General features: G+C 41.8%; 1 protein-coding gene across 6 annotated transcripts in view; it reads left to right on the top strand.

Annotated features, from left to right (window-relative positions):
- The first annotated feature begins 9,595 nt into the window (after positions 1 to 9,595).
- Positions 9,596 to 23,351, top strand: part of IRF2 (interferon regulatory factor 2) — a 37,902-nt gene continuing 24,146 nt past the window's right edge. Inside the window, exons 1-2 of one of the 6 annotated variants that reach the window (XM_035111721.2) lie at positions 9,596 to 10,470; positions 22,141 to 22,226. In XM_035111721.2, coding sequence (XP_034967612.2) covers positions 22,176 to 22,226 — 51 coding nt within the window. In that variant the 5' untranslated portion in view covers positions 9,596 to 10,470; positions 22,141 to 22,175. The other 5 variants (XM_060278741.1, XM_060278743.1, XM_060278742.1 and 2 more) reach the window with 5 other exon arrangements.

Below are 23,351 nucleotides of genomic sequence, written 5' to 3'. Positions count from 1 at the left end.
GGCGGGTACCTTTTTGTTGACATAGTTCAATCCTGTCAAGGTCAAAACTTGTCACATGGGGTGGAATATGATCGCAGTCTATTTCCTCGACTCCATTTTAACAAGCTGGCTGCATTCTTAAAAATAAAGTTCGAACTCACATTTCAAAAGCATATAGTCCAAAAAAGAATTTCCAAAAAGTCCAGAAATAAAGATAGAAATAAAATTTAACTATAAATCCTGATCAGCTCACTGGGTTGTCTGGGCTGCCGGCTCCCGAGGAAAAGAAAGGTCTTTCTTAGTCTTAACCTCTTTCTGCAGGGCATTCACAACCACAGTCTCTCTCCCCTTTTACCCTGCATTTAGGGGAGATTCTCTTTGATGCCTTTGAGGGATCCTTTTAAGTTAAAATCTTCTGTTTACGGCTTCGGGTTTCTGTTTACTGTCTCTTATGTTACCGTAGGGGGGGGTGGCTTCCTCTTTTCCCCTCTCTCCCAGGTCCCAATTGTTGCCTTAATTTACATTCCAAAGAATCCAAATTACTCACAGTCTATTCATTTGCTGAATGTTCTTGGAAGAATTGGCCGCCTCCACTTCCCAGACTCGCAGCTTCGCGCTCTCAGAGCAGCAGTGTCAGCCTGTCCGCCGCGGTTCACCTCCTCGCTCTCGGGGGCTTAAACAAAGCCGATCCGGGGAGGAGAGAGCCCGCTTTTGGCGCCGCCAGGCAAAATCAGTCCCCAAAAAGCTCGATTTGGGGCTTTTAAGGAGGTTTCGCTTCGCTGGAACGATTCCCTCCACCTCTGAAGCGCCGAGGTCCGCTCCGCTGAGCGGACCCCCGTCTGAGCAAGATGGCGCGGTCAACCGGAAGCCCTAGCATGCAGATTCTTAACTACTTTCTTCTTACAACTTCGTGTCCTGTCCGCATTAGCTCATTCTTAGCTTTCTTGACATGGCTCTTACAAATCTGAGCTACATGTCCCTGGTGACCTGTCTCCCCCCCCCCTTTTTTTTTAAGGTTGCTTCTATTTTCAGCTTATTACTCAGCTTTTTGTGCAGCTACATTGTCTTTTTTTTAAAAAAAAGACATCTGCCATTTTTCTTTCCAATCTGGAATCATTTGTGATTGTGTCCTTAGTTTAAAAAACACACAACCCAACTTGTGCCTGTTTGGGGCTCTTTTCCCCAGTACTATGGAATCCCACCTAGTATTCCTCTGATATCATGAAAAACATCTTTCCCGAAATGAAAGGTTGAAGTTTTGCTACACTTTCTTCCACCTTTCCATATGTAATGTCAGCATTATGTACAGTACTTACTTTCCCCCTTGAAGTTCTCACCACTTCCGTATCTTCCCTGCTGGTTAAGATCTAGTTCAAGGATAACCAACCCCTTGCTGCTTCCTCCACATTGTGAAAGAAGTGGTTTTCAGCAAGGCATGTCAGAAATTTGTTGCATGATCTGTGCTTAGCAGAGTTCATATCCCCACAGATACCAGGGCATTTGAAGCATTATTGCTTCTTTGAAACATCTGTAATTTGTTTCAGGACATTTATTCCCAATATTCCTTGGTATTACAGTCTGTAGTATATACTCCAACCATGATGTTTTGCTTCTCTTATTTTTACCCAGGGCTTCCCACAGGGACTACCCTGATCACTCTATGGGATTACTTTCTAGGTGTGCACATTTGATACGTAATGCTGTTCACCCTCTTTCACTCAATATGAACTTCTTTAGATTTCAAGTAGGATTACAAATAAGTAAGTATGGGCAACAAGGTAGTTCATAATTTATGCTAAACCATGGTTTTACACAACACACACAAGCAGGTATGAGCCTTGTTTTTGCAAGCACTCCCTTTGCCCTCTTCACACATAGTCAGGAGGAAGAGTTTAGAAACTTTTGCTTCTATTTTCGGTTAATGGGTTTGTTGCTTCTCTGAATTGGCAACCTGTAGCTAATGTTACTTATGCCAACTTTCAAACCATGGGTTACAAAGCTAGCTTGCATTTAACTATTTGTACATTTCAAACACAGTTCCAGGCCTACATTGCACAGCAAACCGCAGCTAACTAAAAGTGGAAGAAAAAGCATCTGAGCTCCTCTGCCATGCGGGGAGCATATGAGCCAAGGCTTGCTGTGCCTGTGCATGTTGTGCTCAATATTAACATGATAGTGAATGTCTACAGGCATGAATAAAAGCTTGTGTTAGTGAACTTGTGATGCTTGCAATACTCAGAGAAATTATCGTGAGTGTAACTGAGTGTAACTGCACGTTTTGGGTTGAGACCTTTCACCTTCATCCAGATGGGAGATAATGTGCAGAAATAGGTTCTGCATGCATTTAAGATTTGCCAACTGCCAAATAGAAAATGGGAGCAAATGGGACAGAATATACAGCATTCATTGGTGTATGTGCATATCATGGCTGTTTAGAATAGAGCCGCAGATCCACACTTCAGTGTTTCTTGAAGTTTTGGTGCCCTTGCTCAGCCATGGGGGCTCCTGGATTTGATCCATCCACCTACTCACTACCTGCCAAATAACTCTGAACTTTGAGAAGCAAGCACAGCAGTGTGCTTCAAATGGCATAATATGCAATAGTTTCTATACATTTGAACTTATGGTCAGCTAAATAAATTAGTTAATTTATTCAGAAGAGTTGACTGTGTCTCTTGCTTAGAGGCATGAATCTTTAAAAAAGAATAAACTAATACAGAGAGCAATATCTGAAACTACCCATCATTGCAAACAAGACTTTTGGCAAAGGTTTAACTTATTAGATATGATTTAATTTATGCGTGTGACTATGACTATCTTAACTCCTGTATGAAAACCTAATAAACCATGTGCACTGTTTAACTAGCTTTGGTTACCTTTTTATTCAAAAAAACTAGACATTTAGAAGGTCTTACGTAGAAGGCAATCTAATATAAAAAACTGCTCAAAACAAATAGTACTGTAGTCACAACAACAGGGTGGGTCCAATGAGTCTTCTAAGTGTCCTTATGTCCTGTAGAATCAACCAAGATTTTACACAGTATCAATTTAAGTATAATGGCAACTTTGATTTTACCTCTTAATCTGGTCCCTTTGCAGTGCAATCCTATGAACGCTTACTCTTAAGTCCCACCATGTTGAATGTTTATTCCCTGCCAGTATCTGTGCTGAGGACTGCAGGCTAGAATTGTGTATGAAAGCTGATTTCACGCAATACTGCCCATATTAATGGCACATGCTGCAAGGCTGCAGCAGGGTTGGCTATAGGGCCCACCAGATGCATTTATTTACTTGATGTGTGACTTAATCCTGGAATCCAGTTGTACTGTACTTGGAAGTGAGGGTAAACCCAACTAAAATATTTTCATTTACTTTTGCTAGTCCAACGACTGGAATTTACATGGCATTGATAAAAAATATTATGTATACCTGGGACAGGGGCCTCTTCTTTCTTGGGTTATGCTGTAAAACTCCCTATAGACTGATGGTTTTTATAGAAAAAACACCAGCAATGGTCCAAAGGAATTTCACTGTATTGTATCATCTCAATCCACACTATTAGAATGTGCTATGTGGGCATCAGATCATTGCCACAGGGTGTCACTAGAGATAATGAAATAATTTGCCAAGGCTGAAAGCTGCTCAAGAGTATCTGATGTAAAAGCAGAAGAACCCAACAAATCCTAGTTACAGGTAGGAAGGGATTTTTTCTATTTTGTTCCAACAAATCCTGATCGAAGTATTATCTATAATATATACTTGCTTGGGAATAAGTCCCACTGAACACAGGGGGATTTATTTCTGAATAAACATAACAAAGGATTGTGCTGCAAGCTGTGTACACACCATACGTTATAAGCACGTCATTTCTCTCAAAGAACCCTGAGAACGGTAGAATGTTGAGTGGGCCGTAAATTGTAGCTGTGTGAGGAGTAAACTAAAGTTTCCAGTAAATATATGGTGTGTATGTAGCCTTAATATCTAGGTAAATAATCTCAAACTGTTCAATAATATTGCAAATTCACATTTAATAAATAGATTGTTGAACTGCTTCATTTGAGATGGGGGGGGGGGGTGGAAAGAGAGAGATCTCAAATACTAATTCCCACCCACACTTGCAAGGGTTGGTATACATCTTCAGAGAAATCAGGTGTTATAGCCTTGCCTCCCACAAAGAGTTAATATTTCCACTACAGTGCTATAGAGGGTAAGTTAGTTAGAAAATGTTTCCTGGTCCAGTGTCTTCTCAGGATTTATACAAATTTACTTAATTGCAGCAAAGAAAGCATAGTGCTTAAATACTTGCAGTTTTATTTATTTGTGGCAGCCCAGGACCTCTTGGGAGTTCCCTTTGGTGCTGATGACACAGCGGTTTGACTTCACCCCCGGAGGTGCACTCCATTGTCTCTTGAGACAGACGGATAGTAGCTCTGAGAGAGATAAACTACAGTTCCCATGATTCTTTGGGTGAAGCCAAGTGCTTTAAATTCATTTAAAATGTATGGTGTGGGTGTGGCCTTACTCTGTTCTATTTACTCTGCATCTTATTTCATTTATCTTGCTTATAAATATGACAGTATTTACCCCTTTTTGTTTATTATTATTATTTATTTAATTTTTAGTCACTTTTTTGCCATAGCAACTCAAAGCAACTTACAAAACAACTCACACACACAAAAAACCCATACATACATTAAAAGTAGGGGGGAATACAGTGGTACCTCGGTTTATGAACACACTTGGTTCCGGAAGTCTGTTCATAAACTGAAGCGAACTTTCCCATTGAAAGTAATGGAAAGTGGATTAATCTGTTCCAGACGGTCCGCGGAGTACTTAAACTGAAGCGTTCATAAACTGAAGCAAACTTTCCCATTCAAAGTAATGGAAAGTGGATTAATCCATTCCAGATGGGTCCGCAGAGTACTCAACCTGAAGCGTACTTAACCCGAAGCATAGGTGTAATTGGTTCCGAAAGTCTGTTCATAAACTGAAGTGTTCATAAACTGAAGCGAACTTTCCCATTAAAGTAATGGAAAGTGAATTAATCCGTTCCAGATGTGTCCACGGCGTTTGTAAACCGAAAATTCGTAAACCAAGGTTCCACTGTACATTAAAAGCATCCCACTCACTCTAAGAGGCCATAGATAGTTAAGAGCCAAAGGCCTGGCTAACAAATAATGTTTTTGCCTGGTGCCTGAAGATATGTAACAATGGAGCCGGGTGAGTCTCCCCAGGGAGAGCAACAAATGGGGACCCACCACTGAAAAGGCTCCTCCTCGTATTGCTTTTTTTAACCTCTTTACATTGGCTTCCTCTCTTCATTGCATTGATTTTAAACTCTAACTTTGAAATATTTGCATTCTGTTACTCCAGATTATTAATTTCCCCTGTACATTATTTCTATATTCCTGAGTGCTTCCTGTTCTTACATTTCCATTTTTTTAATTTGGTAATACTTTTATCTTTGTAAGTCACCGCCTGCAGCTCTATTTCTGCCATCCAGTCCCTCCCACTTTTCAAGATGGGCCTTGACATATTTATTTTCACATATCTTTTCCAAATGAAGTATTTTAATTCAGTCTCTCTTACTCCATTGTATTCCCTTACAAAGGAAGAAAAGGAAAGGTTAAAGAGGTATGTTTATTTAGACCACAGGCAGGATGTTGTTTTTCTTATAAATTCTATGTTATTATTTTGCATTACATTAATCATCATACATAGTTCTCCCTCGTAGGGGTAGAGAAATATTGTCAGTTTTTGTTCCTCTCAGTTTCTCAATTTTCCATTCTTAAGTTCAGTTCTCTACATTTCCACATCAGCTGGCAATTTTCAAAAAACTATTCCTCATGAAAATTTATCTGCATTTTAGTGTGGGTTTCTTCTAATGTACACAGTTTTGGAGAACAGTTTTCCCTATGCTATATATATTCACTAATTCATGCATCACATTGTACACACTGCTTGGCTGGAGAACTGCATTGCAAAATTCAGAGAAGTATGAATTTCTAAGGATTTTTGCATTTTGATGTGCGTATTTGTTTCGGAATACATAGATTTGGCAGCTTTGCCTTTAAATGCAACCTGAAATTAATTTCTTCCTCCTTCCTCTCATTTTATCCGATGAAAAGCCCATTAGACAAGAAGGTAGGTTAGCGCAAAGTCACCTACATTTCCCCACAAGAGTAGGGATGGTCAAGTCTATCAGCTTCAGTTTCTCTTGGTTTCTCATTTAAGTCCTTATTACAATTCTTCAGCGGTTCACTGCAAATTTCTCCTGATACACACATTTTGGTCAGAATGGTTATTACGTGTATCCCTTTTATTTCCTCAAGCTTAAGTTGATTCAATCTGTGTTTTCTTTTTTCTTAAATATTTTTTCTCCTTATTTCAGTAATCTTCATAACTTTTAAATATATAGTTTCTATACTGGTTCCATCTATTTTATGTTTCCCCAATAGACTCCATTCTTCTCATCTGTTGTTAATATTTAGTCACAATCATCCAAGTTGTTTCACGCCTAACAGTCAGTTTGAACCTCGGCCTCCCAAGTTCCAGCCCATCACTGTAACCATTACACCATACTAACTTATACCTTTTTTTTCCTAGGACGTCTTCATCTAATAAAAGACAGTAGGATCCCATGGAAGTGGGGAGACAGGCATCTATGAATCGGCATAGACATCCTGGTCACACAGCTTCTCCTCAATGGCCTCACTCTCTTTCTGCCATAAGGTAAGTCCCACTGAACACAGTCAGAATTGCTTCAAAGGAAACATAGCTAGCACTAAATTGTTAAGTTCCCAATGGCCTGTCATTTATACCAACGTTAAATACCTTAATGTAGCATATTTGTATCACAAGTGAGTACCGCTTCTTAATTCCTTTACCCAAAAAAGTGGTTCCCTGGTTATGAGGAAAAATATAATGAAATCTACTGCTGCCTACTACATTTAGGCGTCAAAATACCTAGGCTATTGTTTGTTTTCAGGATCTGTACATGTGATCTGTTGTTAAAAGCATGGCCTGCATATTTTCTTGTTTCCAGGTTTTGAAGATGGCACCAAGATACTGCCATTATTATTGAAGTTATCAGGATTTTAAAATATAAATGTATTTGTGTCAGAACAGGATTTATTAACAATTTCTCCCAGCCCTGCACTGCCAATCCGGAGGCCCACAAGTTCCCCATTCCTGCTATGCTTTGTTTTGTTTTGTTTTTTAAAAAATTGCCTAGAGGGCAAATTTATAGGTTCCTGTTTTGAAGAACCGCTTTTTCTGGCAGCTTCCTCAAAGCCACAGCACATTCTTTTTTTATGTGATGCAGTCTTTGAAACAGAAGCTTGCAGAATATATGTAACCTATAAAGGGATTCCCCGATAATTATGTACATTGGTACTTACGTGAACTAAAACAGAGGAAGACACATGAAAGGTGCTAGAATGAGGTCAAAATTATTGTTATGATAAGTATTAGAGTGACACTAATAAAAATATCTGTTAAGATTTTAGAGGCCTGAGAGAAGTGCCAGAACATGCTAACATTACCAATAAAGGACACTAACGTTCACTGTGGTGGGTTTGTAAGCTCCCAAAATAAGCTTCACTGCAAGGTGAATGGGCCAGGTGGTAGGACCTCTCAGCTCCAGATGGTCTTGGATGATGAATTATTTGGAGTTGTTCCAATCCAGCTTTTGTCAGGCTTTTGGCACAGGAACAGCCTGGGTCCCCCTGATAAAGAATTTATGCCAAAGAATTGATTGAAGAAGTGCTATGTTGTTAGTTCTCCTGGACCTTTCATTGGCCATGGTCTCATTCAGGATTGCTTATCTGGGCTGCTTTTACAAGACCTGGTCCTGTGGTGGTTCCTTATGTTCTAGAGAAGCCTTTCTAGAAAGTGATACTGGGGGACGAGTGTTTCACTCCATGGCTATTGGTCTCTGGTGTATCCCAGGGATCGATACGGTCCCTTATGCTCTTTAACAGCTACATGAAACCACTTGCAGAAGTTGGAGGTTTGGGCTGCATTGTCATCAGTATGCTGGTACCATACAGCTTTACTTCTTACCGTGAGATCCAGGAGAGGTTGTTTTTGAACTGAGTTGCATGTTTTGTTGTTTGTTTTGAATGTGTATTTCTAACTTACGGATTTTGCATTCCCTCTCGCTTCATCACACATGATCAGAGGGCATGACACAGTAATGTAAAACCCAATAAAGAAGAAGAACTATAACATTATTGAAATACAGCCATCTCCATCTATTCAGTAGATCACTCAGTACATAGCCAAGCATCTATTGGGCCTGGCAGAAAAAGAGTGTCTTCAGCCAACACCCTAAATGAACCAAAGCTGGTTAATTCCCTAATTTCCCTTTATTTAGGAACACAGGAAGATGTATTATGCTGAGTCAGGGCCATGGGTCTTTCTAACTCAGTACTATTTAGCAATACTGACCAGCAGCACCTCTCCAGGGTTTCAGGCTGGATATTTTCCAGCTGTACCTAGATATACTCCACCACTGAGCTATGACTCCAAACACCTCTATTAAATTCAGCTAACTAAATAAACTGAAAGTGTAATATATGTGTCAATGTGTATATGTAAAAGGGAATTCTGAAAACAGGAATTAACTTTGGTATTTGTCCAGCAATACCCCCCCCCCCACCTTTCAAGGCTGCAGTGCTGGTTGCCAATACTTTTCTTTTCTCTGGTGTGTGAGACAAAGTTTTGCTTTTGGTATGCATTTTGAGCAAAGATTAAAAGGTGGAAGTTACAAGTGACATCCGAAAAAGAAGAAGTGAAGACAGAGGCAATGAGCTTATTGAGTCATTCGTGTCTGAATTCCAGTTCATCTTTGCCAGAAATCATACACCACGTCATTGAATCATCTCAGAAAAGGAGTGGGCTTCAAAACAAACAAACAACCATCAGCCGGGAAGTTTTGCGGACTTGGGAGATGTATCTGCTTTATTTTATGACTGACGTCAGTCTTTTGAAAGACACGTTTTAAGTTTTGTAGGCAAGGAAGACTAATTTAATAATTAAGTTGGCTAGATAATTAATTTCTCTAATTCTTTTAAGCATCTTGAGACATGTTTGTTTGTTCCACAGGCTTTCAATAAATATTTTCAGGGCAGGTTATTATTGTTATTTATGAATTTATGTATTAATAAGTAACAATGAAAAGGAATATGACAACAATGAAGTAGTAAAAACAATAAAGCCTTCAATAATCAATGAAAGAGGATTAAAGACTCAATAAATGTTTAAAAGCCATGGAAAATAGATGGATCTTTGCCGGGAATCAAAATGATGAGAGTAGATGCTAGGCAAGCCTCCCTGGGTATTGCATTCCATAGGCAAGATGCCACCACCAAAGAAACACAAGGCAAGTGCCTGGAACCAAAGGACCATGCAGCTAATTCTACACCCAAGAGAAGGATTTTGACCTGTGGTTTCTTCAACAGCAGCACATGCTATATAGGAAGTGACTTTTCAAAAAGGGAGGAGTTTCGCAGTGGTTGGCTGCTTAAAAAAAAAAAAACCCACAATCCCACTGGTTATTTCCCCAACTTCATTATAAATAAAAATTCAGAAAAAGAGAAAAGAAAATGATACATGTGGCATGGCACTGTATGCCCTGACTTCTCAAATCCTTGCTTAGATAAGCAGCCACTGCCTCTTAGGCTGCTATTGTTTTTTCCACAATGACAACTCGAAACTTGGCTCTCTCTTTTTTAGCAACGAAACAAGCCGAATCTCCCGGTTCTGCCAGAGGCTGCCGGTTCCACAGCGCGCCGCGCGCGCGCGCACACACACGTACACACGGCGTGCAACGCTCAAGGTCGGATCCAGCATCTCTGTCCCCCTGGGTCTCTTCGCACAAGGCTCTGGAAGATACTCGGGCGCCATTCCGTCCCCAGGATACAGCATCCGACCACAGAAAAAGGAGGCGAAGACGAGGAGGAGGAGATGGGAAGCAGTGGCTGCTTGTAAGCCCTGGTTTCCCTTACCGAGGAACCGAAACCTCTATTTCCGCCTCCCTCCCTCCCCCACCAGCCACTTTCCACCCGCTCGCCGTGGGCTGATGTCGCTGTTGCTGGAGGGAAGTGAAAATGAAATCGACTTTTCTGAGAACTGATGAAAGCAGCGGAGCCTGCCAATGAACGGCTGCGGCAAACTTCCGCACCCCTTTCTCTCCTTCCAGCCCCCACCTCCCCTTCTCTCGCTCTCTGCACAAACAGGCCTGGAAGAGGAGCAGGAGGAGGAGGAAGGGAGGGGGGGATTTCCAAGACTCAGCTCCTCGCGGCTTCCTCCCCTTGTTTTGCTTTCGATCTGGACTGATCTCCGCCAAAAGCAGAGGAGGAGGGAATAACTTTTAGTTTTGCTCCCGCGATTTATGCAGCCGCCTGTTTTCCTTTCCATTTTGCGTCTCTTGGCAACCGCGATAACCTTGAAGGGAACTGCCATAAATAAGGCGAAACAAACTTATTGGTAAGGCATTTTTTTAAAACAAAAACAAAAACCCAAATATTAATCCTTTGCAGATTAGGCGTTTCTCTCCCCGCCCCCCACATGCTTGAGACGCTTGCTTCCAGAAATGTTGCTATTGATCTTGATTGAAAACAAAAATAAAAGGCCAGCGCCGTTGCGGGTCATATGATTTTAGGTGCAGCTACTGGTAAGAGAATGCAGGGCTTTTAATTTCACTTTTGGATTTGCAGAGGCAGGGAAGGGATCGGCTGGAAGGACGCGTTTCTCTCGCTGGTTGTGGGGCTCTGAAACAGGCGGTTTGCTTAGGGGGTTGCCGGATGGCGAGAAATAGCAGCGGCAGAAACAAAGGCGAGGAGCGATTGCGACGGGGCGGAAGGGAGAAAATAATCTGGATTTAGGAGCACAGAATTTGAACCAAGCCCAGGAGCACCTTGCTTGGGGGACGCGGAGGAAGCAACTTTATTTTAACTCCCGCGGAGGTTTACGAGAGAAGCTAATGGAGCTGCTGAGCTGGTGGACACTTGTTGTTTTCGATCCCGGGATACGTTGGCCATGCGGATATTATTTCTGGCAGCTGACCAGCCTCTTCGCGGGCGTGGAAGCTAGGTGAGCGAGCGAGGGCCTCAAACCCTGCAATGCACGAAGGGGAGCCGTGCATAAAACCGGGGGGGGGGGGCTAGGCAAGGATTTCTCTTCCCACCTCGGGGACTTTGAACCCAGCCGTGGCAGGGCAAGGCCCGTTGTGGTAGTAATCGCTTTGCAGAGAGAGGAGACCCGGGCGGCTCCCGGGGCCCTGCGGCTGCCCCTTCCTATGCTTATTCTTTCCCACTCAGTACTGTGAAATGAGGTCGGGGAGGGGAAATTGGGCTCGGTGGTTTCGTAACGTGTGCTTGGTACCGAAGGGCGCCGTGTGCTCTTTTTTGTCTTTTTTCTTTTGCCTTTCCCCGCAGAGGCCTTGCGGCTGCCATCTCCACCTCTCCCCTGCCCCTCCCCGAGAGGCTGTATGTAAGAGGAAGAACCAGGCAGGGAGGCGGCCTTGGGCTGGAGCCGGAGAGAAAGGGAGGAAATGGCCACTTCCCGCCCTTAACTAGCAACTGGCGCTTGGGGGGGACGGGACGAGACACACCTGGAGGTGCCACTCTGCCAGAGGCGTTGGCGGGAGCCCCCGCCTCCCCACCCCACCCCCCCCCCGCGAAGTAGGCTGTTGGTTACACAAGCTTGGCTCGGCCACTTCCTTTTCTCCTCCGCCTCAGCGGCCGGGTCAAGCCGTGACGTGTCTCCTCCGCTTGGCCAATGGGGAGCCGGATTCGCGGCAATAGAACGCGGCACTTGATACTTCTGCGGCTCGAGGCGTGGGAGGGGAAAGGCGATACGTACTAGGTGCATTTTGTTCCAGGAAGCTCGGCTTACCTGGTACAAGGGCTACCAGATACTGTATACCCCTTTCGCGCGCTAGCCTTACCCGTTTTTGCTTGAAGTCAGGCCGAATAGGTTGGAACCCGATGGTTATTATTCTAGGGCAGGGTTTGAGGAACCTGTGGGTCTCTAGGTGCTGCTAAACTGCAACTCCCATCAGCCCCAGCCAGCATGGCCAGTGGTCAGGGATGATGGGAGTTGGAGTTCAGGAATATCTGGCGGCACAAGGTTGAGAAAGGCTGTTCTAGAGTGTCACAGCTACCTATGATGGCCTTCTCTGTTGGTCACTGTGTTCAGGTACATGCACTTAGGAAAGTGTACCTTAGAACAGAAGCTCTAGTTAGCAAATTCATGGTGCCACATGGTCGATTTACTCTGGTTTAATTAATCTAGAATCATTACCACCCCAGTTTATGTTTTGCCAATTTACAACCTTAGATTGTGGCATGGCAGCCCCTTTGCTCATTGGGATTTAGCCATTAATGTCATGTGCAGAGGCAGCAGGCGCACACAGTGCAGAGCAGGTCTTTTGTGAAAACCTGGTGTGCACAGAGTTCTGTGCCTGTCTTGTATGTGACTCTAAGGAGACATCTAGAAGTCAACAGTGGTTGCCACACTTCAGGAAGCCAATAGAATTTTACATGCATTAAAATTTGATAGTCTGTAAACCTGCATTTGCACTTTTCACTGAATCATGACACTGAATACAAAAGAGCCATTCAAGTAAGGGGCATAAAAGTATATTGGCTTTGAATCAGGGTGGATAAAAATCAATGATTTTTTTAAAAAAATCAAAAAAATCAGATTTTTTTGATTTAAATCGGATTTTTTTGATTTAAATCGATTTTTTTGATTTAAATTGGATTTTTTAAAATAAAATGCTTTTTGAGGAAAACATATTACCATCCAAAGGTTATTCCATCATGAAATAAAGATTAGTTTTTTTAATTATGTAGTATAAGGTTGTATATGTTTAATTTTTGGGGTAAATAAATTCCATTAATCCATTCACCTCTTCCAGAGGTTTTTGTAAGATTATTGGGCAGTTTCTCTGCCTACAAGATATTATCACAGGTGCTTGGTTTACTTTTGCAGTTCTCAAAACTGAATTTGACTCAACAGAGATCACATGCCTCTTCTTCACAGCAAAAATTTTATAACATGAACAGAGTTGAGAAAAAGACCTTAATCCTATTGTTCTACAAACCTATGAATACAGAAGCAACCCCTTCAGTGCTAAGTTTCAAGAAGTTCAGTGAATAGAATAGAAACAATATTTTTCTGATTGTTTGGACAGTATTTAAGTTTTTCATGTGTAGGCTGGGCTGACAGTCTAAGTTTCTTAAAATATATATATATTGTTTTTGTTTAGCCAAATTAGTTAACAAACATGGATGTTTGTTTAAGCAAATAACATTTGCTGAAATGTTATTGTTTCAGTTGAATAAATCTATTTAAATTGTTATTATTAAGGTAATGATTATTTTTCTCCTTCCTAAGTACAACAGTAAAGTTGTCCAAATATGAATGATTAACCTATTAAACTGGGGATAAAAAAACTAATATGAAAAGTTGTTATTCTAAAAATCTTCATCTACTTGCATAATAAAGTTATACCAGCAAGAATTAGTCTTTATGATTTAAATCAACTATGATTTAAATCAAGCCTTACTGACTAGTGATTTAAATCGTGATTTAAATCGTGATTTAAATCAGTTTGATTTAAATCAAATCCACCCTGCTTTGAATGTTGGAGTGTTGTCTGCCCTGCAATATCAAAATGTACTTTGTCTGCAAAAATTGCTCAGCGTGAAGATTAGGCTGTGTGAGGAGTGGGGGGGGGGGCTTCTCAGTAGTGGCACCTACCCACCTTTGGAATGCCCTCCTGTCAGATGTCAAGGAGATGAGTAACTATACAGTATAACCTTTTGAAGACATCTGAAGGCATCCCTTTATAGGGAAGCTTTTTAAGGCTTAATGTTTTATTATGTTTTTATATATGCCGGAAACCACCCAAGGTGGTTGGGGCAATGCAGTCAAATGGGCAGGGTAGAAATAATAAATTATTATTATTATTAGGAACACAAATCAATTCCAATGAGAATCACTTATTGAAATCAATGAAACAAGTTTTTAAACAGCAAACTCAAGCCCGATTAATTTCAAATGGACTTAAGTGCAACTGACTTTTACTGAGTGTAAGGAATCCTGGTCTAAAGTTTATTTGGGTTTTTTTGGTGTTCTGAAGTCTTTGTTTGGTCCAAGTTTGATTCTCCCTATTCCTAAATTGTGGCAAATTCCCTTCAAAAGAGTGGCATCCTTTGCATTGGGCAGTCTAGAAATCCTATTTTGAGGAAATATTACTATTTTTGAAAATATCAGTCTGGTTCCCTTGGATCCCAGAGATCGCATAGGAAAAGGGCCTATAATTAACTCTTAAGATTCAGATATTCATACCAGCTCAGTTACTATGCAAATATAAACATAGCCAAAGTATTGGGACAAATTCTTTTTAACTTGTTCACAAATTATCTAGAGGTAGGGTGAGTAGTGAAGCAGCCAAGTTTGCTAAAGACTTCAAATTATTCAGGGGATTAAAAGACAAAAAGCAACTGTGAGGAACCCAGAAAGGATCTCTCCAAACTGGGGAATAGGTATTAAAATGGCAAATGCAGTTTAGTATAAAATCATAATTCACTGGGGTAAAAAAAAAAACTTCACATATACGCTGATGGAATGTGAACTAGCAGTGGTGCATAGGTTAGTGAAAATGTTGATGCCGTCCGTGTGTTGCAGCTTTGGAGGAGAAAGCAAATTTCTTTTTTGGAAATGGTTTGAAAATAAAACTGTCAATATTATCAATATTATAGTGCCTATTTACAGACTTCTGGTGTGACCAAACTTAGCATACTGTCCACAGTTCTGATACCGTATCACCTCACAATATTGAGCCAGAAAAGGGCAGTCCAAAATGATCAAGGGGCTGGAGCAACTCCTAAGAACATCTAGGCTAGCATCCTGTTCTCACTATGGCCAACATTCTCTCCTCTAAAAACCCAGGTCATCCAGTGATGCTGAATGGTGGGAGATTCAGGGCAAACATTCACTACCACAAGATATTGTGATGACTGCTACCATACGGTGGTCCCTCGACTTACGAAGTACTCGACTTACGAAATTTCGAGTTACGAATGAAAAGAAATGGTCGCGCGCTTACGTTTTTTCGACATCCGAAAGGAAAACTGTAGTAGTTTAGATGGGGTTTTCTCGACTTACGAATTTTAGATGCGGTTTACTCGACTTACGAATTTTAGATGGGGTTTTCTCGACTTACGAATTTTAGATGCGGTTTACTCGACTTACGAATTTTTCCGTTTCCAATGCATTCCTATGGGAAACCGCTTTTTTCGACTTACAAACTTTTCGACCTATGAATGTGCATTCGGAATGGATTAAATTCGTAAGTCGAGGGACCACTGTATATAGCTTTAAAGCGGGATCGGGCAAATTCATGGAGGATAAGGCATATTGATGGCTCCCAGTCGTGATTGCTATGTATTACCACCAGTATCTGTCAAGATGCCCCAGGTGCTGTTAGTGCGCTGTTCTGCTGTGGCTTTCTTGTAGGTGTCTGGTTGGCCGCTGGGGGAAGAGAATGCTGGAGCTGTTCGCACTCCGACCTGGTCGGATAGGGCTCTTCCCATATTCTCAAAATAAATGTGGACACTGGGACAAGTTTCAGTTAATTACACTTCCTATATTGTAGCACTGACACTGGTAATGGCGCAACATTTCTTGGGACAGAAATTGGGCTTGTAATGAAGAATGGCCATTTTAAAATAACACCACGGGCTGTGTTCAAAAGCATTACTTGGCAGGGTGGATTTGATTTAAATCAAACTGATTTTAATCATGATTTAAATCACGATTTAAATCACTAGTCAGTAAGGCTTGATTTAAATCATAGTTTTCTACATAAAGACTAATTCTTGCTGGTATAACTTTAATATGCAAGTAGATGAAGATTTTTAGAATAACAACTTTTCATATTAGTTTTTTATCCCCAGTTTAATAGGTTAATCATTCATATATGGACAACTTTACTGTTTTACTTAGGAAGGAGAAAAATAATCATTACCTTAATAATAACAATTTAAATAGATTTATTCAACTGAAACAATAACATTACAGCATATGTTATTTCCTTAAACAAACATCCATGTTTGTTAACTAATTTGGCTAAACAAAAACAAAATATATATATTTTAAGAAACTTAGACTGTCAGGCCAGCCTACAAATGAAAAACTTAAATACTGTCCACTCCAAACAATCAGAAAAATATTGTTTCTATTCTATTCACTGAACTTCTTGGAACTTAGCACTGAAGGGGTTGTTTCTGTATTCATAGGTCTTTTTCTCAACTCTGTTCATGTTATAACATTTTTGCTGGGAAGAAGAGGCATGTGATCTCTGTTGAGTCATATTCAGTTTTGAGAACTGCAAAAGTAAACCAAGCACCTGTGATAATATCTTGTAGGCAGAGAAACTGCCCAATAATCTTACAAAAACCTCTGGAAGAGGTTGGCCCCGCAGACCAGCTGATTTGGTGCAGCATTGCAGCCATGCCTGCCAGCCGGATGGAGATACTAGGCATCTCTGCTTCCTTGCAAAAGGCTAGTTGGCCATCACAAAATGCGCCTGGCGCCCTGCTAATTTCGAACACTGTAAGATGCTCTGATCTGTAAGGTGCCATTGCTCTGATTGAGCAGGCTCTGATATTCTTATGTTATCATGATGTAATTGGTATAAACACTGTAGGACTATTACCCTGATGTTACAGGCAGATGCACTGGTAGATGAGGCTGTATATCATGATCCAACAGAAACTAAGCCATAGCTTTTCAGTACATTAACACATTGGGCATTGGCTATAAGTTACTATATGTGCGCAAAAACTCCAAACTAAATCATTTATAGCAGGTGTGGGAAACCTTTGGCCTTCCAGATGTTCCTAAACTACCATTTCCATAATCCTTGGCTTTGCTTGTTGGGGCAGGTGGGGATAGTAGTTCAACATCGGGAGGGCAAAACTTTTCCCATACCTGGTTTCTGGCATGCCATGTAAATTTTTGAGCATCTTTAAGGGGGGGGGAATCCTCATTCTGTAATAGTTAAAGGCACTGAATATCATACATATCCCCTGGCACATGTGACCGAGTATTACTACTTTATTTATGTAAACCTAAAACCATCAACGAATGGGATGCGGGTGGCTCTGTGGGTTAAACCACAGAGCCTAGGGCTTGCTGATCAGAAGGTTGGCGGTTCGAATCCCCCCAACAGGGTGAGCTCCTGTTGTTTGGTCCCAGCTCCTGCCAACCTAGCAGTTCGAAAGCATGTTAAAGTGCAAGTAGATAAATAGGTGGGAAGGTAAACGGTGTTTCCGTGCGCTGCTGTGGTTTGCCAGAAGCAGCTTAGTCATGCTGGCCACGTGACCCGGAAGCTGTACACCGGCTCCCTCGGCCAGTAAAGCGAGATGAGCTCTGAAACCCAAGAGTCGTCCGTGACTGGACCTAATGGTCAGGGGTCCCTTTACCTTTACCTTTAAAACTATCAACAAAAAAATAATTCACCCATGGCGAACAGAAAATAAAACTCATAAGAAAGTTTGCACAAACAGCCAGGGGCTGTGGCGTTCAATACTACAGTGGCAGGCACTGCTTTTGCAATAGCCAAGTAATTGTATTTTCCTGCTGATTATGTTATTGTTGTTATTATTTGCAATTGCAAAAAAAAAAGTTTTCATTATCCTTTGGATTTGGTTCAGAGTGTTCACCTTTGCAACTCAACATTACAGCAGGGCTTGTGTGACAGAAACAAAGCACAAATGAGCAAGTATAAACAAATGTCAAAATGCCCAATTTGGAAAGTCTTGTGCTTGGGAGATTTCCAAGTCCTTAAAGGTGAAGGGACGGATAGGGGTGGGGAACTTCACTTTCTAAAGAGAGCATCTTTATTTCTAATCATCTGTCTAGGAACAGGTGAGGTGTAGGTGGGGATGTCTGTACCCCAAAGCCATGGGTTAATCATGCTGAGAACTGGAGGGTTTCAGAATAGGAGAGATTGTTTACGAACAGCTAGAACAACCCCGCCCAAGTAATAAAACAAACTCTTTAATCAAATATCACATACTTTTATTGCACTGAGCAAATAGACGTTGCTTATGATGACAAAGAACAGTTTTACAAAAACAAAGATTACTATGAATAGCAAGTACACCTTGTGATTGTGAAGCTTGTACCCCAGATACTTGAAATTTTGTGCTCCGGCACGTTCCACACTAAAGCATTTGGTGTCTTTTTCTGATTTCTACTCAGAAATGAAAACATACTCCCTGTCCTTTTATAATACCTCTTAAAAGCGGGTTAATGAAATGGTCTTTTAAGAACAGATTTGTTCTTAGCCTCAACTTCTGTGTATTCTAAAGGGAGAAGCTGTGCTTGAAATATTAGCATACTTTTCCTAATTGACATATGAGTGCATTCCGTATCTGAGCACCCAAGTACAAATCGTTTTGTAACATGCAGCTATCAGAAGAGCCCATAAGCAATAAAAGTAACAGTGTTTATTTCTTTTTTTCTTTTCCCATGATTGAAAATTGACACTTGAAAATGTGTTGCTTTGAATTTTGGACTGGCTTGAATGCTGTTCTTGTTTGTTGAAGGTGAGAGAATCAATATGACAGTCTCCTGAAAAAAATGAATGTGCTACCAGATAAATCTCTGAAAACCATCATGTGCTTTTACAGAATTGGGCCCATTTATTTTAATTCTTCCTGTTTCCAGTACACACGATTTAAGTGATACCTATTAAAAGTACCCGTTGTGATATAAACTTCTAATACAAGAATTAATATTTAATTCTGTTGTAAGTGTAAGCAGCAATTTCCCCCAGTATCCCAGGGCCTTCCAGCAGTTCATATATACATATAAACATAAGGCTGTCATCACACAGCTCTTTTCTTTGAAGGATTTGTAGTGCCTCATCACAGTCCTGGATTTGCATGGTCAGGGCTGGGGAAGGCAGCAGAAGAGAAGGCAGGGTACACAGCAACAGGGTCATGGCATGGGAATGAGAAAGGGGAGACATTGAGAGGGGGGAAAGTGGTGCTTTAGAACAGCGGCATCAGTAAAGCAGGGATGGAGGGACACAGGCAGTTTTAAACAACAGCCGAGGTTTGAATAAAGCAAGGATGGAGGGACACAGGGTGCTTAGAAGTTGCTGTTTGCGGGAGGAGGAAGATGCAGAAGGTTACTGTGAGTTGGTTTGGGTGCAAGTGGGGCTGCAGAAAAGAGAATCATGGCTTCAGAAATGGGCTTAGGAAGGTGAAAAGTGATCTTAATAGTTGCATGAGGTGGGAAGGGGAAATTCAAGGGGGTCAGTGTGGAGGGAATGGCTGAGTGGTTGGTGAGCAGAGCGAGCAGGGACACAGCCCCTAGTTAACAAATGCAGTACAGTGGTGCCTCGCAAGACGAAATTAATTCGTTCCGCGAGTCGCTTTGTATTGCAAAAATGTCGTCTTGCGAAGCGCGACGGAAATCAAGGAAACCAAAACAAACAAAAAATGAAAAAAGGTCGTCTTGCGAAGCACGGCCATAGAAAAATTAGTCTTGCGAGTCACCAAAAAAATCGCAAACCCCTTTCATCTTGCGAGTTTTTTGCTGTGAGGCATTCATCTTGCAAGGTACCACTGTAATAGGTGCAATGTCATTTGTTTGGTTTAGGGAACTCTCATTTCTTTCATGCATCCTGTCACAGAGTTAATGTGAAATATAGCCTGCCATTCACTAGAGGATTAGCTAAAGTTTCCTAGTAACTGCCTATGACCTTATTGCCTACTTTCTCAGTCATCTTTAGATGTATTCTTGGTGGGTTCATTTATGTCTTCAAGTACAAGTTCCTTTTGCTACCTTTGGAAGCGATAAGAAAGGGGTTAGATGGGGGAGCGGAATATGTTGCCTGACTACAGCTCTTATCATCCCTAACCATTCACGGTCCTGACTGAGGCTCAGTCTAACACTATCTGAAGGGCCACAGATCCCCCACAGCAGTGTCTAGGACGGTGATAGATAGGCAACTGCTGGTTTGCATTCTGCTGCTTTTAGTCTCCTCCCTCATGGACTGTACTGGTCAGGCAATAATGCACAAGAGACGTGGTTTATTATGGACTAACACATCCTTCTTACATGTCACTTTGAAGGCACAAAGTTCATTGGCCAGGGCCCATGAAGTTGTTACAGTAAGTGTCACCAGTGCTTTATTTTTTTTCCTAAAAAAATGTTTAGGGGTACTCTCATTTTCCTACTCATATTGAAATACTGCCCCTCATTGAGGCCAAACTTAGATTCACAAAATGTTTAGGGGTATGCGTACCTCTGCGTCCCCCCAGAAAAAAGCACTGGGTGTCACACTTTTTAACAACAACAAAAGAGAGGTGCCAGGACTGTGTACCCCTGAGTACCCCTTGAAAACAAAAAAGCACTGGGCCCAGTGATGTTCGGCATTGAGCTAGACTGTTTTACCTTGTCTCTCCAATAACAAAGTTTTTTCTCATGTAACCTTTGGGTAGCACCTGTACAAGCATGGAAATAACTGAGGAGCTACATTTCCTGGGAAAATTAGGGTTGCACCATGCAGTCAGTAATGATGAGTCACTTTTGCAAAGGCAAACATATTGTGTTTTTCTTTCTTGGTTTTGTGGCTCAAGATTGGGTGGATGGTTTTAATTTAATTTAATTTTTTCCTCCCATGCCTTCTTAAATGCACATTCAGGAAGCGCCAAATGGTAGCCATATAATTTACTAAGGAAGTCGGGTCAAAGTTCATACTTTTCTTTTATAATACAAGCAGTGCTCGATAAATGCATGTCCAGTTGATGCGTGACCACGCATGTGCGCCTCTTGGCAACCTGGAAGTGGCTGGAAAAGGGGGAGGGGCATAACACGGTGGGCTTATGCATGCTCTGCTGCCATGCGTGATGACCCCTGAACACAACCCCTGCGCAACTCAGGAGTTCCCTGTACATTGAACATGACTTAAGTATACAGATGATTTACAGTCACAAAACACACATGGTTAAGGTAAGGTGGATGTGTACGTGTATGCATATCTTGAAAATGAGCTAGATTTTTAAGGGTCATCTCTTATTTCAGAGCATAACTGAGGATATCTCCTACCTTTTAACATCACATCTGCCTAGAACAGATCAGCTAACCTTTATTCCATGTTCCAACTTTGATCTGGTCACCGCTGAACCTAAGCAGATCTTGGCTAGTTGGGGTGACCGCACTGCAGGATCGTGGATTAGCGTTGGTGGGAAAGATTGCATACGTGCAAAGCTCTGAAATTCTTGAGAGGTATTTGATGGGAAGAAGCTTGGGGGGGGGGGTCTTCACATACGTAGAATTCTTCTTTATTGTCTGCTAGGTTTTTTGGTGGGATGGAAGTCTTCTTTTGTTTGTGGTAGAAGGCTGCTCTTTATTTTTGTTCAAGTGAGAAAGGAAGGGTTGGAGAAAGACCTGGAATCGATGAGTGCATGTAGTCTCTCTTTCCTTGACAACTGCACACAGGCACTGACTTAGAATTTATTTTATGTGCAAGAGCATGCGCATGAAGGAACACAGTGCCGTCCAGCTGCCTAGCTTCTCTGTAGTACTATTGCGAGTGCCAGAGCAAGAAAAGTGACCCGCTTTTAATGAGGAAATTGCGCTCTGGAGGCTTGTCTGAGTTAGGGAGGCATATGAAATGTTGTATATTTTATCTCTCTGCACACTTTGACCTCTTCCTTGGGTGTTGCCGTTCCTCCCACCACCCCCAATCTTTACCAGCTGCGTCAAGTTAGATGAAAGCCACATTGGGGAAAATGTCAAAATGTGCTTCAAAGTAGCTGACTGGTGAATTTTCCATGTGTGGAACAACTGAGCTCAGAAGCACGCATCCAGCCAGCCATAAAACATACTCAGAAGATTTACAGGCAGTATTTTCAAGTCTTAAGACAATGAAGGCTGCAAGGGTGTCATCTCAGCATGCTTAAATGCCTCTGCTAGCTAAGTTTTTAAGTGGTGAGAAATGTAGTCTAGCAGCTAACATAAGTGTTCAGGGGAGTGGCCTACCTTCCTGCGACATTTGTCACTGGTCACTCTCATGTAAGTGAGATGGGGTGGACCATAATCCAACTTCTATTGTCTCCCCAGATGCTTCTTTCTCCATCTCTCCCTTCTAGCCTTAAATGGCCTGTGAGACGTATCACGTAGATAGGACAAAAGCAGGAGACAGTCAGGTAAGTGCAGAGCTCAGCTTTGGAGGTTTATTTGCTGTATCTGTAATCTCAACAAACTGGGCTGCTTAGGGCAGCTTGCAAAATCACACACAGTGTTAATGAAATAACGGCACCAGGAAATGAGTTGGGACCCAAAGCACCCGTCTTAGCAAGGGATGGTATGACCCCCCTCCAGCTCACTTGCATGATTAAACAATTGGGTGAATTTTGAACTACATACTTACTGTAACATTTTTGCATAGTTTTCGTAAGCTAGTGGTTAGCATAGAATAGTGCCCGGACCATCATTTTCTAGGAATGACCATAACTAAAGTACCACCCTAAGTAGGGATGGGGCACTTTGGGCCACGATGACCACCATCTGAGGATCCCAGAAGCGTCTTGCCCTAGGGTAGGTGTGGGGAGCCATTGGCCCTGTAGATGTTGCTGAACTACAGCCCCCCCCCCCGCTATTGATCATGCTTGCTAAGTCTGATGGGAGTTGTAGTTCAGTGACACCTGGAGGGTCAAAGGTTCCCCTCTCCTGCTCTGGGGCCTAGGCAAGTGGCTCATTGTGCGGGAAATATGCTTCATAAGGCATATGTTCAGATCTTGCTGTAACTTTCCTCAGCCTGGAAATCCATACTCTTTAGTGTGCAATTAGGATAAACATTGCAAATTTCCATACAGTGTATTTCAACTGTGCACTTTATTCTGGATGTAATGGAGAGTCGTGGTCAAGTGTACACCCAACAGCCAGAGCTTCCTTGTATTTGGTGTTCCTTAAAATAGGGCTGGTGCTGCTTTACATCCTGGAATAGCTCCAGCTTCTGAACAGATCCAAGTTCCCTGAATCCTATAATTAGAGTACAGATTCATCTGAGCAATTCTATCTGGTCTCGCAAGATAATATCCAGACTAATGAAATGATTGTGAATCTGGAGAGGAAGGCTGAGTTTGTCACTGCTGCTTAGTTTTGAAAATCACGTTTCACAGCTGTAGATTTAGTGTTTTCTGTTAAGCAGAAAGTTGTACCACAGATGTGGAGGCAAGGGAAAGCAGTAGAAACTGAGGTTTATGAGCTCCTATTTCACCTGACTTCTGCCAACACCTGTGGTCTTTGGCCCAGCACCTGCCCCTTCGTCA

This window comes from Zootoca vivipara, chromosome 9 (assembly GCF_963506605.1).
Source record: "Zootoca vivipara chromosome 9, rZooViv1.1, whole genome shotgun sequence".
NCBI lineage: Eukaryota > Metazoa > Chordata > Lepidosauria > Squamata > Lacertidae > Zootoca > Zootoca vivipara.
This window is presented reverse-complemented; position numbering and strand designations above follow the sequence as displayed.